The 16182-nt window shown below is 48.0% G+C and overlaps 1 protein-coding gene across 2 annotated transcripts in view; it reads right to left on the bottom strand.

The window, feature by feature from the left end:
• ARHGAP5 (Rho GTPase activating protein 5) overlaps positions 1–16182 on the bottom strand; it is a 259051-nt gene that overhangs the window by 30711 nt on the left and 212158 nt on the right. For both annotated transcript variants that reach the window (XM_069209095.1, XM_069209096.1), the window contains one exon: positions 3158–3235. In XM_069209095.1, coding sequence (XP_069065196.1) covers positions 3158–3235 — 78 coding nt within the window. The remainder of the gene's footprint in view (positions 1–3157; positions 3236–16182) is intronic.

Raw genomic sequence — 16182 nt, 5'->3', positions numbered from 1 at the left:
TCCTCTGATCGCCACCTCTCGCAGATGAAACGTCCCTCACCTCAGTCAACTCTGGGTGAGGCAGGGAAAGGAGCATGCTGCTGTCAAACTGAAGTCCAGCAGACAACACAGCTGTATCTTTTGCAGCCTCCGCTGACACATGGGTGGAATTCTGCAGGTGTCCCTGGTGCTGAGCCAACTGAGGCTTCAAGACCCTGCATATATCATCGGACACGGTTGACAAGCAGGATTCAGGAGACAAGCAGGTCAAGAAGTTTCAGAGCCATCCTCACCGAGACCCAGGACAGAGGCTGAAACATCTAGATCATACCCTGAATGTCCCGCCTTGATCTGTAGGAAAAGAATTAAAGTGCACCGTATTTAGGATGGCTCTGAGGGAAGCCTCTGAGAAAGAGACAGGTGCAATTTCAACAGCTTGATTGATGACTGTCAACGCTAACAATGTAAGAAGGTTCACCATTATCTGCCCACGGCTGACTGTAGTGAGCCCACCTTCAACAGCCAGCCATCAAGGTAGGGTGAAGACTTGTAGCACTGACCTCCAGACATGGATGGCAATCAACGGCATCATCTTCGTGAACATCTGAGGGGCACTTACGACCCCCAGAGGGAGCATGACAAACTGAAAATGCTTCTGGCCTTTGGGATGGACCTTAAACTGGTAGCACCACAGCTCGGACGGACCACTAAATATTTGTATTTCCCATTAATGAGCGCAAAATTATGTCTGCTGTGGCATTAGAAGAATGGTCATTTTTCTGGATGGGTGGTAGAAGTGTCTGTAGTGATGTTATATTGACTGACATGTTTGTGATGGATTGCTCTAGGATATTCCTGCCCAGGGATTAATCCATGGCACTACTAGCCAACTACAGTTTTACCATCATAAGTTATTTCAACTAGGTCAGCATCTCCATGAGAGTCAAATATTTATTAAAGGGGCTTCCTTGCTGTCACCATCATTCAGTGGTTGAACTGCAGATGTTTCTGTGGGCCTGAAGGACAGGGATCTGGAAATAAGCATTCTGCCAGTCCAACACGACCATCCAGTCTCCTGGATCCAGGGCAGATGGAACCTGGGCCACAGTGAGCATTGTGAACTTGTTCTTTCGCAAGAAAGCGCTGAGAGGGTAAAGATCAAAAATAGGATGAAGGCCTCCATACTTATTTGACATAGTATCCAGTCACCACTTCCCTCTCTATGGCTCCTTTGTCCAAAATAGCCTGCACATTCCGACATAAAACAGACATGTGGTCCTCCTACAGCTTCTCTGATGTGGGCGGCAGGTGCAGCAGGTTGAAAAGGAATGGCAGGGCGTAGCCCTTGTTGGATGATTTGAAGGACCAATTTGTCAGACGTGATGCTCTGCCACCCCTGGAGAAAATGGTGGATCCTACATCCTACGGTGTAGTTGTGTGTCACGAAGCCCAAGTGCCAATAACTTGTCATTGAGGGCCTCGGTGTAGGCCAGCAAGGGTTTGGCATGTGCTTGGCCTGGTTGAAGGACTTCAGTGAGAACAATAATGTTTAGCTCCATAGTGGGGAGATGCAAGGCTAGACCTTCAGTAGCTCTCTGGATGACCATGCAGGTATACATGCCAGTTTCTTCAAAGGGTGGGGGCAAAGTCGTTCCCATCACCCCCATTAGCATATCTAGATTGGTGACAATGGTCAGAGTAGGAACCAAAAAGCTGGTTCCGTGTAGGTATGATGATGGTATAGTGAGGTGGAAGGATTTTATATTGGCTGCACGATGTCTGGATGGGGGCGCGGCCACGTTGAGTGGAATTTGGCTCGGAGTCGAACACCATGACAAGTTGTGGACCATCCTCCAGCCGCCACATCCAAGGGACCAGTGCAGATTTTTGTGCTGCAACCAAAGTCGGCGCTGACGCAGGACACAAAACAGGTTCAAGGGGAACAGAAGTCACCACGGATGGATCCACCAGGGGGAATGGGACTGGAGGCCCCCGAGAATCCTTAGCACCAGAAACATGCCGAAGATTGGCAGCATGCCCTTCCTAAAGGACTCGATCTGCGGCAACATCAAGTTTTGACCCAGAAATTCAGGGTGCATCGGCACCATGGTTGAAATCTGCTCCTTGGTGGAGCAGGTTGGCGACTGTAAGGCATGGTTAACCCCTCATGCGTTTTCGTTTTCTGGCCATCAAAAGTGGTTGAGTTCAGCTTGGACACCTTGTGTTTTTTCTTTGACTTACCCGAGGACTTTGACCACAAAAAACATCTGTAGTGGAAATGACTTCTCGAGTGGGCCAGTACTCGCAACTTCAAGCAGGAGCTGTACTGAGTCTTGCTGTGTTTTGCAATGCTCTTTGGTTTTGGATTGCTTCTGGGGCGATTTGGGTGCAGACATCGTAGTCCTTGGAGACACGTGTCGAACCAAAGTACCAGAGGTACACCTTGTGGGCAGTTGTCACTCACAGCTCCTACAAGGTTAAATTCCAACAGTCTTAGGAGGTGGCATGTTCCTTTCATATTGGTAGGTTTGTTAAGAAAAAACTGTTGAGAGAAATTTTCCTCAGAGATGAGAACAGGAGCGCAGCTTCAGATTCGAGCCTGAAGACGCAGAAAGACAAAACGCCTCTGTGCGACTCTGTCCATCACTCATGGAGTGGAACAGTGTTGGTGCACAGCCGCATGACACCACCAATCAGTGTGCGGGTTTTTTGTTTTTTTTGAGTTTCTATATCTAGTCTGGCTTCGGAATATTCACAAGGTGAGGAATGTGGGGTTAGGAGTATCCTCCAGAAAGTGTATGATTGCTGGTGATCAATCTGGGGAAGAAAAATACACACACTGTTGAGAATGTCTGGGGATTCCCTATATTTGAGAATAATGTATATATGTCAAAGATTAAATGGAAATCCCAATTGTAGAAGTAGAGTGGCAGGTGGCTACAGACTGAGGACTAGAAGCAGTCGAGTTTTCCAGTAACATGGTCGGGTAGAGAGCAGAAGAGGCATTCCACTGAGTGTTGAGCCCGAAGCAGAAATGCCACATCATCGCTTTAGTGAAACAGGCATACATCCTTTTCAGCTCAGGATGCAGTGAGACTGTTGGAAGGAAATCAGTTTGCAGAAAGCAGAATTAAAAAATCATTTTTCTGAAAAACTTTTTAAATAAGTCTTTTATTACCTTGATCAAACTGCCTCTGAATGTTGTCTTGGTCTGTTTTATTCCCACTCACTCGATAAAGTCCTTCGGTACACAAACCTAGACAAAATAAGCAAAAGTAATGAATAAACAGGCCAAATAATTCACTATATTTCTTGCTTATGTCCCTAAGCATGCCTTTACACTTGTGTGTTTTTTGCCTGCACACCCGCACTTGCCCCCTCTTTACAAACAGATATCAGAAGGCACACATGGGGCCTCATTACGGCCCTGGCGGTCATGAGACCGCAAGGGACGCGGTGGAGGTCAGACCGCCGCCAAGGCAGTGGTCCAGCCTCCACATTACGTCCGTGGCAGAGCCGCCACGGTAGGACCGCCGACACCGCTAGGTTGCCGACAGCCTGGCGGTCTTGGCGGTTTGTAATCCGCCAGGGTGGCGTTGCATGCAGCGCCACCCTGAAAATTACTACTCCCCAACCTGCCAGCCTTTTCATGGCGGGTGGACCACCACAATGGAAAGGGTGGCGGAATGGGGGTTTTGGGGGCCCTGCACTGCCCATGCACCTGGCATGGGTAGTGAAGGGCCCCCCCATGGAGAGCCCTGTCGCACTTTCCACTGCCTGAATTACAGGAAGTGGAAAGCGAGACGGGTGCTGCTGCACCCGCTGCACCGCCATTTTGCCGCCAGCTCGATTACGAGCGGGCATCAATGTTAAGCCCTGATTCCCGCTAGGCTGGTGAGCGGAAACGGTGTTTCCAAAGAGGACCCACACACGAAGATCCTGGGGATGCTTGGACTACAGTATCAATGGAATAACTAACCTCCCTCCCAACCACATGGAAGTGCTTGCTCAGCAGTCTCATAGCAGAGGGAGTGCACCTGGAGAGCACATTCATGTCTGACTGAAGAACAACTAATACAAATTCTTTCAAAACTTGGCACGTATTTATATTTCAGATTTAACCCCTTGTCACTTGATGGTGACCAGCTTTTGGTACAGCTCTGTGGCTTCCGTCAGTTCTGACAAGAATGTGGCGAGGGTAAAGGCAAGTATGACTGGGTACAAATCGGTAATTACATTCTGAAAGAAGCTCATTCTGACAAAGAGTGTCACTGGCCTTGGTGAAAAAGTCACTATCTCTGGGCAGGTGTAATTACCAACGTAACACCTTAGAAAAGAGGTGGGGCAGAGCCAACAAGTTAGGGCTGTACGATTTCCCAAACTACAAATATGTGTATTTTTATGAACAAGTGATTACCAACAAACGAATACTGCTTTAGGGACCAATATTTAAAGTTCTGGGCAGTATGAAGAGTCACTGGCAGGTTTAAAGTAACTCAGTCAACTGGTCTTCTATGACTCTGATTAATAAATTCTAAATCTATCAAAAACACAGCATGCTTCCTCTACCAAAGACCACCAAGGTTATACTGGATGTAAAGAAATCAAACTGTGAAAACAACCCAGGAAATAGAATCTCCATGAAACCGCTTGCTTCCAAGAGGCAAGGCCCTCCAGGTCGGGGGCTTCACTGGCTCCTTCCTTCGCACTTTAAACTCCAAACCTGGAAGGTGGGGGTGCAGGAGGACCGGTACTAAGGCAGAACAAACAAATGGGTAAACCAGATGGCCAGAGTGATCCTATAGCCTAAGATTCCTGGCTCAATATAAGGCTGAACAACAGAGTTAATATTGGGTGATCAGGTATTGTACCAACTACTAACCAGTGATGGTGTCCGCACACGTCAGAGGAACCACTGCATTAAGAGAAGGAGAGAGTTCACTTCTAGTGTGTATGCAAGTATCGAATGCTATTTGTGTAGCACAAACCTACCCAGAGAACAACAGAGAGCATGGCGAGGGACATTCGTCTAGACCTGCAATTCAGGATTATCTGAGGGTGCTGGAAACATCACTTTATAATTTCGAAGAATAATCATCAATTTTCTAAACAAAATACCAAAATTCACTTTTTCACCATCATATATTCAGAACTAATTACACACTCATCTAAAGGTCTCTTACGCAAAATGATCCATCACTACTGGAAACGAAGTGATCAGCTGGGGAAAAACAATTCGATTTCAAAAGATGCGGATTTGGGATTACCTTCAAGCTATCTTCACCCAACCCTAAATGCTTTGCTTTTAATTAACACTTTTTTAATTAGAAGAGGAGGAGGGATGAAGAGTACTAAGGGATTTATAAATGCGTTCTAACGCCCTTCAAATGTGGCATATTAATGGTTGCAGTTCACAGTGCTCCAGCTGCTTGAGAAGCCACATCAGATTACACGGTTGGAGCTTGGAGTCTGGGTTTGCAGGAAGCTTGCGTGCACCACCTCGCTACGTAATGATAACTCATAATACTGTGTGCAGTTTGGGGGCACCAAGCGGTGGCCTGGCATGGGGCACAGAGATCTTTGCTTACAATGCCACCAACCCGAAGACCTCACTCTGGAGACATAAACCAGAAGCAAAACTAAGGGAATCACCATCTAATCGCACCAAAGAGCCACCATCGAGCAGCGGGCATGCACAAAAGCAGGAGTGCTGGAGCACAGCACATACACCAAGCGGAACCAAGCAAGTGCTGATAAAAAGTGTCTAGACAAAAAAACACATTGGGCAATCTAGGCTAAGGATGAATCACTTGGAGAGGTTCCAAGCAGACAAAGAGAAGAGCGGCTCCAATGCCCTTTGATTCTCGGTTGCTGCAGCTCCCACTCGTGCCACAGAGATGGACTCTGCTCTTCGACACTAGTGCCAGACGTGCCCTGTCGTGAGTCAGGGCAAACGCGCGAGTGCCACAGGGGGGACCAGAATATGTGGGTTAGATCAATCAATCAGGATTTGTACAATAACTCTTGCCAGGACTCAGCTAAATGTTAAAAGACAGGCCCTCTGACACTAACAGACAAAGTGCTAAACTTCTAACCATCTCCTGAAATCTAGTCAACAGCTGGAAGTTTACAAACTTTACTATTCCACAATTGAAGTTCAGAGATTTTCAACTTCACAAAGTTGCCAAGTGCGTACAACTTTTTTTTTTGCAAGAAACGAGACAGTAACTGAAGGGGTAACAAAACGGAACTGCCCCCTCCCGAGATAAAAACACCAAATGAACAAGGTTTCTCAAACTCACTGATTGCCTGTGTGCCGGGACCCGAGCATGCAACTCACAGGTGTGCAAGTGGTGCAGTCCTTGGACTGGGAGGAGGTCCACACAACGGATAATGGAAAACTGTGGTACATCCTTCTGCCACAGACACCAAACCACCACGACATGGCAGCCCCACAGCAGCTTATGGCAAACAGCTGGAACATCCTTCTGCCACAGACACCAAACCACCATGACATGGCGGCCCCACAGCAGCTTATGGAAAACAGCTGGAACATCCTTCTGCCACAGACACCAAACCGCCACAACATAGCAGGCCACACAACAGCTTATGGAAAACAGCTGGAACATCCTTCTGACAGACACCAAACCACCACGACATGGCAGCCCCACAGCAGCTTATGGCAAACAGCTGGAACATCCTTCTGACACAGACACCAAACCACCATGACATGGCGGCCACACAGCAGCTTATGGCAAACAGCTGGAACATCCTTCTGACACAGACACCAAACCACCATGACATGGCGGCCACACTACAGCTTATGGAAAACAGCTGGTACATCCTTCTGACAGACACCAAAAAGAGCACGAGATGACGGGTCCACAGTAAAGCCTACAGCAACAAGCTGGTACACCCTTCTGCCATAGACAACAAACCACCACGACATGGCGGTTTTACATAAGTCAATACTTTAGATGAAGTCCAGACTGCCTCATACTTTGGTACAGAACACCACCACGCCATGGTGATTTTACATAAGTCAATCCCTAAAATGTTGATCCCAGTTTGGCTTCTCCTGTACATCACGTATGTTTCCCACCTTCGCATGGGACCCAGAGGCGTCTACGTAGACATTAACATAAAAAAAAGTGAGAGATTTGCTGGGAAGCACAACCACTTTCTCATATTACTGAACAACAGTTTCAACAAATAAACTTTAGTTCCATATTTAAAGAGCGCTCCGACCAGCAGCCTTAAGCACCGAATGCTAAACAGACCCTGGCTAAATATTAGGTTAGAATGAATGCATGTTCAATTTTCTCAATGGTTTGCCTATTCTTTCTTTTTAAATTTTAATGAACATTTCAGAATAATACACATTTCCTTTTTGAAAGCTCAGACAGATCTGGGGCCCTGGGCCTCCATTCCTCTAGGCTCCGCGTAGGTGAAAGGGCTGTTTCTCGCCATCACCCGCGATGAACAGATCCAATCCACTTTTCCACGGTGCACAGAAGACTGCGGAGCCCTGCAGCGTGTGCACGTCTGGGGCGTGCTAATGACTGTAACTGAGCAGGCGGGGACCCTAGGGACGCTCCCTCCCACCTCCAGGGTGTCTGAGAGCAGCAGAGGTGTCCTGACAGCTGAGAACCGAGGAGGCAGCAGGCCTCACTGCTGCAGCAGCACTGAAGGGGGGGCTGCACGGTAGCAAGAGAAGAAATGATGCCTTACCGCAGCTGCGCTACCTGGGATCTCTCCATGCAGCTACACGACAAGCATTGGCAAAGCCAAGAGATCTGGACTAAAGCATTAACCAAAAACCTGCAGCAGCGAAAATAAACAGTTGCTTTCTGTGATCAATTTAACTGGGAGATTGAAAAACATCCCTGATGCACCGCAATGCAAGCACTCCAGAGAAGGCCGAACAATAGGCGAGACAGCTAATAGCATCAAGCGAGAGGGAAATACTCCTCTAGGCGCAGGCAAAGCACACTGAATATTTACAATACTTGGTAACAAGAGGTACTGCAGACAAATATGCTGCCTAGCCAGACCTCACAAACGCACAATATATGTGCAAACCGGTGTTTCTCAAACCCACATCAGGGTTACATGCTTCCGCTAGCGGAGGAGGGATGAAGTTTACAATCAGACTTTCGCTTCCCTTCCAGACTCGCGTTTATAAGATTCTGTTATTTGATCACCTGGGAAAGCACGCGCGGCAGGAACTTTCAATAACTTGTCTCCAGCAAAGAAATCAGAAAAAAAGTCACTCTAAGGCGCCTCCTGGTCCCGGAGGTGATCATGCTTACGGTGACGGGAGCCGAGGAGGCAGCTGCCCGTCTAGAACCAGGACCCTGCCTTAATGTGACCCCTGAGAAGAAGACTCCGATCAAGTTGTAGACATGGTCTTCAACGCGTGAGAGAAGAGTGAGAGCCCAGCGGGAAGCGTGACAGTCCAGAACTACTCAAGAAGAAAGGAGCACAATGACCACCGCACCTGGGGCACGTCCGCCCAACAAGCACGAGCCACACCAAGGCCAGACCAGAAATACACCCAGACCATCTGCAGATGAGGTGAAAAGTGTGACAGGTTTCTCAGACCCTGCGGAGTGATGAATGGGGCTCTGAACGGACAGGCAGAAAGCGCAACACAGAAGGGAGTGCACGCCCCCCCCCAGAATGAGAATTACCAGGGACAGATTGACCATTGACTTAATCATGCGACTCCCCAGTGGGTCAGGGGGTATGCAAGGCTTCGACGGCTTCACTGCAGGTGTTCACATCCATTCTCAAGTGGGGTCACTTACCAGTAAAAATAGAGCTTTGCAGCTCAACTCTCTTCTAGATTCACATGCTGTGGAATATTCAGAAATCTAGTGGTTGGGTGTGGAATAATAGCTTGTTTTTGAAAGTTTTTACCTTCAACATCGACTACAAGTGGAATCAGGGCTCATTGGGATATCAACTACAAGCCCACAGTGCCTGATAAGTGGCAGCCATTTTGTGTGTAAGCTATATGCATCAGGACACCACCAATGGCACAGGTACCACAGACCTCCATCAATCAATCAAGGGTCTTGTAGAGCGCAAGGTTGTCACCCCGGAGTGTCTCCAGGCACTAGAGGGATGCTGGGGACCTTGTCCAGCTGGCGATGGCGGTCGAACAGCCAAGTACTGGGCTGCTTTTGAAGTCTTTCAGAGAAGGGGAGGTGCACAGGTGGAGGAGGAAGTCGTTCCAGGACCTGGTGGTGAGGTGGGAGAAGGAGTGACCTCTTAAGCATTCACAGTGGATCCTGGGCACGTGGGCCTGGGCGAGGGAGGCTCAGGGGAGTTCTCTAGTCGATTGGTGTAATGTGAGGAGGTTGTTGATGTAGGCATGTTCAGCACTGTGGAGGGCCTTGTATGCATGCGTGAGGAGCTTGAAGAGGCATCTTTGCTGGACAGGAAGCCAGTGGAGGGTCCAGAGGTGGGGGTGACACTGGTTCTTCAGGGGAGGAGGAGCATGCGAAAGATGTGGAAGCAGGCAGATGAGACAGCGTTGATCAGTTGCTTCATGGTCAGTTGGGTATCCAGGATAATCCTGAGGTTGCACAAATGGTCGGTGGGAGTGGGTGGGGAACTGAGGGTGGCGGGCCACCACGTGTTGTCCCAGGTGGAGGGCTTGTTCCCAAAGATGAGGATCTCGGTCTTGTCTGAGTTTACCATGAGGCGAATGGTCCTCATCTAGGTGGTGATGTCGGTCATGGGGTTTTGGAAGTTGGTTCGTGTGGTGGCGGTGTTGTCTGAGGAATACGATGAGTTGGGTGTCGTCGGCATAAGAGACAATGTTGAGTCAGTTGGTGGTGCAATATCTGCCAATGGAGTCATGTAGGTGTTGAAGAGGGTGGGGCTGAGGAAAGAGCCATGGGGGATGCCACAGATGAAGTCTTTCAGGTGCAGAGATGAAGGGAGGAAGGAGGATTCTGTGTTCGGCCGGAGAGGAAGGAGGTGATCCAGTTGAGTGTCAAAGGCTGCTGTTAAGTCGAGGAGGATGAGGGCCCCTAGGTCAAGGAGGCATCTGATGTTGTCGCTTGCTGCAATCAAGGCAGTCTCAGTGCTGTGATTTGGCCGGAAGCCGGATTGGGATGGGTCGAACATGCTGTTGTCTTCGAGTTAGTCTGTGAGCTAGCAGTTGATGGCCTTTTCCAAGACTTTGGCAGGGAATGGGAGGAGTGAGACGCGGGCGGTAGTTTGTGACCTTGTTGGAGTCAGCTGGGAGTCAAAAGGGGCTTGACCTCGCCCTTCCAGGTACCAGGGAGAGTGGCTGTGGAGATTGAGGTGTTGAGGAGTTCTGTGAGGAAGGCTCAGATTACTTCTCTTCTTAGGTTGTAGAAGCGGTGCAGGCAGAGGTCCGTGGGTATCTGGAGTGGATGGCGGTCATGATGGAGATTATGTCTTCGGTAGATAGCTGCTTCCCTTCGGTGATCTGTTGAGGGAGGGGAGGGGCAGGTTGGGGTACAATTGAGGTCGGTGGGCTTGGGTTGAAATTGTTGTAGATGTCGTCAATATTGTGGTAAAAGTAGTCCGATAGCGTGTCGCAGAGGGATCGAGAGGGGTGGATCATGTTCTCTGTGGCAGAGGGACAGGAGAATTCTCTGGCGATGCTAAAGAGTTCTCTGGCATGGTTGATGCTTGCATCGAAGCAGGTGGTGAGTGCTTCTTTCTTGGTCTCTGGGGTCGGTGGTGGTATCTGTTGGGGGCGGACCTGGAGGAGTTGAGGTTGCCAGGGTCTTGTTGGAGCACCAATGTCTCTCTAGTTTCCTACAGTGACATTTGAGGGTCAGAAATTATGGGGTGAACCATTTGGATTGCTTGGTGGGCTTGCTGCTGGTGGTGTTCTTCGGGGGGGGGGGGCGATGGTGTCGGCAGCTGAGACGATTCAGTTGAAGTTTTGCACACAATGTTCGAGGGAGTCCGGGGGGATGGGTCAAGCCTCTCTGATGGTGGTGCTCCAGGGCGTTTCAGTGACTTTGCTCCAGTTGCGGCAGGGGAAGGTCTCATCGGGGCTTCAGGCAGTCCCTCGATGGTGAAGTGAACAATGTTGTGGTCGGTCCAGGCTACCTCAGTGGTGTGGGAGAACTTGGCTCTGTCGCTGGCGGAGAAAATGGGGTCCAGTGTGTGTCCTGCACTGTGCGTGGGGGGCGGTGACCAGCTGAGCAAGGCCGATGATACTCGTGGTTTTGAGGAGTGAGGCGGAGTTGGCGTCGTCCGGGTCTTCTAGTCGGAAGTTCAGGTCCCCCAGGAAGATGCAATGGTTGGAGTCGATTGCCAGGGTGGCAATGAAGCCCAGGATGGAGTTGCAGAAGCTGGGTGGGGTCTGTAGGCGAGGGTTCCCCCGATGGTGGTTTTGGCATCTGGTTTGATCTGGAGGTTGAGGTGCTCCATGATTGGTGGTGGTGCTGTTGTCTAAGGTGGTGCAGTAGAGGGAGTCCTTGTGGATGATGGTGATGCCTCCGCTGTGTCTGTTAGGGTGTTCGCAGTGAAACATCTTATATCCGAGGGGTGTAGTTGTGGTGATGTCTGGTGTATATGTGGTGGGGGGGGAGGTGACCCAAGTTTCAGTGATGATAATTATGTCGGGTACGAGGTTGGTGATGGTGTCCCAGATGCACTGTCCACCCACACCTGTTCAGTCACAGCTTGAGAGGAGATCTGGCAGTTTGAGCACACTAAAAGGTACAAGTGTGTGTGTACAGGACTTATCCATGCAGGCACGGGCTAACATCAAAACCACTGCCCTCCCCACTCGTGAAATGCACTGGCAACACAGTAACCAATGTCATGCACAGGGACCGTTTGCATGAGGCAACATGGTAGCTCTATGTTTGATTAACATAAAATACAAACATCTTAAAGCAATAAAATTATCGCAAAACCATAACAGAAACAACCACTAGGACGAATATAGGCATTCGGGGTTTGATGGACTAAAAGCATAACATGCCCTGAGAGTCAACTCCTTAATTCACATTTAAAAACAAGAATTTGCAATGTAATAGGTTTCACATTTTCTTGAGTTAGAGCTATAGCCACTGTAGATTAATAACTGGACTTTTCTTGACACATAAATTGGTCAACCCTTCTCCTTTCATCTTTTCCTGCCATGTTTTGCTGGTCAATTGCGGCTATTGACATCAGAAAACACAAAAATCCTTGAGGAGAGAGGATGGAAAATAAGGCTGGTAAAGTATTTTATCTTTATTTTAACAGAGTGAAGTTTTGCAAACATTCTTGCCTCGCATTTCAACAAAGCTCTAATGAAGTTAACAATAACAGAACAGACTGAGAAGATTTATGGCCCCAATAAAGGAGATAAGCAATGCTGTGTGCTGGTAGGGAGGGTCCCTAGAGGACAAACTCCAGATGCAAGGCTAAGCAAGTTTCACATCATTGCTTCTAAGTTTAGCTAAATTATATCAGAATGGGTATATTGTGGCATTCCTATGCAGTGAGCTAAATGACCAGGTGTTTCTTTTGTAAAATAAGCTTATTTTAGGAGCCGTTGGTAAGGACAGCACTGGAATAAAGACAAAACAAATGTCAACTACATGAGAGGGGGTGGGAGGAACGGAATGCTGCAATAAAATGCTGGCAGCTACCAGCCTAAAATACCAACAGTGAAAAGGGATCACCAAGAAAATTACAAAGTAGTCCGTCACAGCAACAGATAAAGAAACCAAAGTGGAACGATACAGTAGTTGGACACTGTTCTGAAACAGAAAAAGGAGGGAGAAAAAGGCAGACCTGACCACTAGCAATCAAGAATGTTTAAAGGACACTGCAACCAACAAATGAAAATATCTGTAAAAAAATAACGTTTAAACTCACAAAACCACTGAGCTTCACAAGTTATAGCTATCTCAAGTAACTATAACCCGTGCCCTAAAGTAAATACAAGTCGTACTCCTCCTCCCCCAACACAAACACGGCTCAGGGAGTCATGCTACTCCTACTGTGCTCCCTTCTTTTTTGTTTTCATTTCAATGGGCTTAGGGACTGAGTCCCCGAGCCCTAAAATGGTGGGCACCATTTTTCCTTCAAGACGAGGCCAGCCAATCACAACGCATGCTTGAGCTTGCGGTTCCATCCACCACAGTGCATGCACAGGAGAACTTGTGAATGTGTGTGAAATATACATAAATTGTGAGACTTCATTTCTTAAAAGCTACTAAACTGATTTACACAAAATCCCCAAAAGCACTCTTTCCAGATCAAGACACAGCCTTCTGCAAAAATGTGGTTTAATTCAGTTCAGGCGTTTTGCAGTACCTCTGCTCAATTCTCCTATGGGAAACTGCATGAGAAAAATGTGTTTTTGAATCTCCTCCTTTTTATGGGCCCCGCTTGACAGATCACCGCAAAACTTTCTAGGAAGAATCCGAGGTGGACAAGACTGTTTTTGGGAAGTTTTGTGAAGATTAGTCAAATGGCGCCAAGTTATTAGCAAACCAAAAAATTCTTCCTATGGAAACATGGTCCTAACTATAACGACCCTGTGGCAGGGCATCAGAGATTTTTGGAGAGATGCAACTATTATGTTGTGGCAAACTTCCGGCTCAACTTTCATATGCAGTAGACACACCTGCCTCCTACGGGTGGTTAGGTAGTGCGACGCTTGCTTATGCATGGAGTGTAAGGGAGGCTGGAAACTCATAAGTGTGTTTCAATAGGGTTCTAGCCATCTTTTAACTTGCTATCCATGGAGTGTGAAAGAGGCTAATTCAGAAGTGTGTTTCAAGAGGGTTCTAGCCATCTTTTAACTTGCTATCCATGGAGTGTGAAAGAGGCTGGAGGTTCAGAAGTGTGCTTCAGGAGGGTTCTAGCCATCTTATTGCTGGCTTATCCATGGAGTGTGAAAGAGGCCGGAGGTTCAGAAGTGTATTTCAAGAGGGTTCTAGCCATCTTATAACTTGCTATCCATGGAGTGTGAAAGAGGCCGTAGGTTCAGAAGTGTGCTTCAGGAGGGTTCTAGCCATCTTATAACTTGCTATCCATGGAGTGTGAAAGAGGCTAATTCAGAAGTGTGTTTCAAGAGGGTTCTAGCCATCTTATAACTTGCTATCCATGGAGTGTGAAAGGGGCCGGAGGTTCAAAAGTGTGTTTCAAGAGGGTTCTAGCCATCTTATAACTTGCTATCATGGAGTGTGAAAGAGGCTGGAGGTTCAGAAGTGTGTTTCAGGAGGGTTGCAGTTGACGCATAACTGGTTCGTGCACGGCGTGCGAGAGAGGCCGGAGGTTCAGACGTCTGTTTCAAGAGGGTTGCAGCCATCCTATAACTTGCCAATGCATGAGGTGTGAGAGGCTGGAGGTTCAGACGAGTGTTTCAAGAGGGTTCTAGCCATCTTATAACTTGCTATCCATGGAGTGTGAAAGAGGCCGGAGGTTCAGAAGTGTGTTTCAAGAGGGTTCTAGCCATCTTATAACTTGCTATCCATGGAGTGTGAAAGAGGCCGGAGGTTCAGAAGTGTGTTTCAAGAGGGTTCTAGCCATCTTATAACTTGCTATCCATGGAGTGTGAAAGAGGCCGGAGGTTCAGAAGTGTGTTTCGAGAGGGTTCTAGTCATCTTATAACTTGCTTATCCATGGAGTGTGAAAGAGGCCGGAGGTTCAGAAGTGTGTTTCAAGAGGGTTCTAGCCATCTTATAACTTGCTATCCATGGAGTGTGAAAGAGGCTGGAGGTTCAGAAGTGTGTTTCGGGGGGGTTCTAGCCATCTTATAACTTGCTTATCCATGGAGTGTGAAAGAGGCCGGAGGTTCAGAAGTGTGTTTCAAGAGGGTTCTAGCCATCTTATAACTTGCTATCCATGGAGTGTGAAAGAGGCTGGAGGTTCAGAAGTGTTTTTCAAGAGGGTTCCATCTTATAACTTGCTATCCATGGAGTGTGAAAGAGGCCGGAGGTTCAGAAGTGTGCTTCAGGAGGGTTCTAGCCATCTTATAACTTGCTTATCCATGGAGTGTGAAAGAGGCCGGAGGTTCAGAAGTGTGCTTCAGGAGGGTTCTAGCCATCTTATAACTTGCTATTCATGGAGTGTAGGAGAGGCTGGAGGTTCAGAAGTGTGTTTCGAGAGGGTTCTAGCCATCTTATAACTTGCTATCCATGGCGTGTGAAAGAGGCTGGAGGTTCAGAAGTGTGTTTCGAGAGGGTTCTAGCCATCTTATAACTTGCTATCCATGGCGTGTGAAAGAGGCTGGAGGTTCAGAAGTGTGTTTCGAGAGGGTTCTAGCCATCTTATAACTTGCTATCCATGGCGTGTGAAAGAGGCCGGAGGTTCAGAAGTGTGTTTCGAGAGGGTTCTAGCCATCTTATAACTTGCTTATCCATGGAGTGTGAAAGAGGCTGGAGGTTCAGAAGTGTGTTTCGAGAGGGTTCTAGCCATCTTATAACTTGCTATCCATGGCGTGTGAAAGAGGTTGGAGGTTCAGACGTGTGTTTCAGGAGGGTTGCAGTGGTCGCATAACTGGTTCGTGCACGGCGTGCGAGAGAGGCCGGAGGTTCAGACGTCTGTTTCAAGAGGGTTGCAGCCATCCTTTAACTTGCTAATGCATGAGGTGTGAGAGGCTGGAGGTTCAGAAGTGTTTTTTTCCAGAGGGTTGCAGTCGTTGCATTATGTGCTTATGCACAGTATGTGTGAGAGGCTGGAGGTTCAGAAGTGTGTTTTTCCAGAGGGTGGCAGTCGTTGCATTATGTGCTTATGCACAGTATGTGCGAGAGGCTGGAGGTTCAGAAGTGTGTTCCAAGGGGGTTGATGGCATCTCATAACTGGCTTATGCAATGTGAGATGAGCTGCAGTTTCACATGTGATTGTCCAGAGAGTTGCAGTCGTGGCATAACTAGCGTATGCAGCGTGAGAGAGGCTGGAGATTACAGGGGCATGTCTAGAGGGCTGCAGTTGTCTTATAACTTGCTTATTCAGAGTGTAAGATAGACCAGAGGTTGGTGGGTCCCCAGGTGATTTTTGGTGGGTCAGGGAAGTCCAAGCAATAAACGGAGATCCCTTTAAATTCTGTATTTATCTTGTTACAATGGTGTTCTTCAAAGACAACCATGTCTTCTGACAAACTGCTGCTTATTTTATTTATTTTTAACTCGGGATTGGTGTTTACAATCTCTTCTCACTTTGCAGTAAGAGGAAGTACAGTCCATTGTGTGACAGTTTTGC

This window comes from Pleurodeles waltl, chromosome 9 (assembly GCF_031143425.1).
Source record: "Pleurodeles waltl isolate 20211129_DDA chromosome 9, aPleWal1.hap1.20221129, whole genome shotgun sequence".
Classification (NCBI taxonomy): domain Eukaryota; kingdom Metazoa; phylum Chordata; class Amphibia; order Caudata; family Salamandridae; genus Pleurodeles; species Pleurodeles waltl.
The sequence above is the reverse complement of the archived record's forward strand: the minus strand, read 5'-3'. Positions and strand labels throughout refer to the sequence as shown.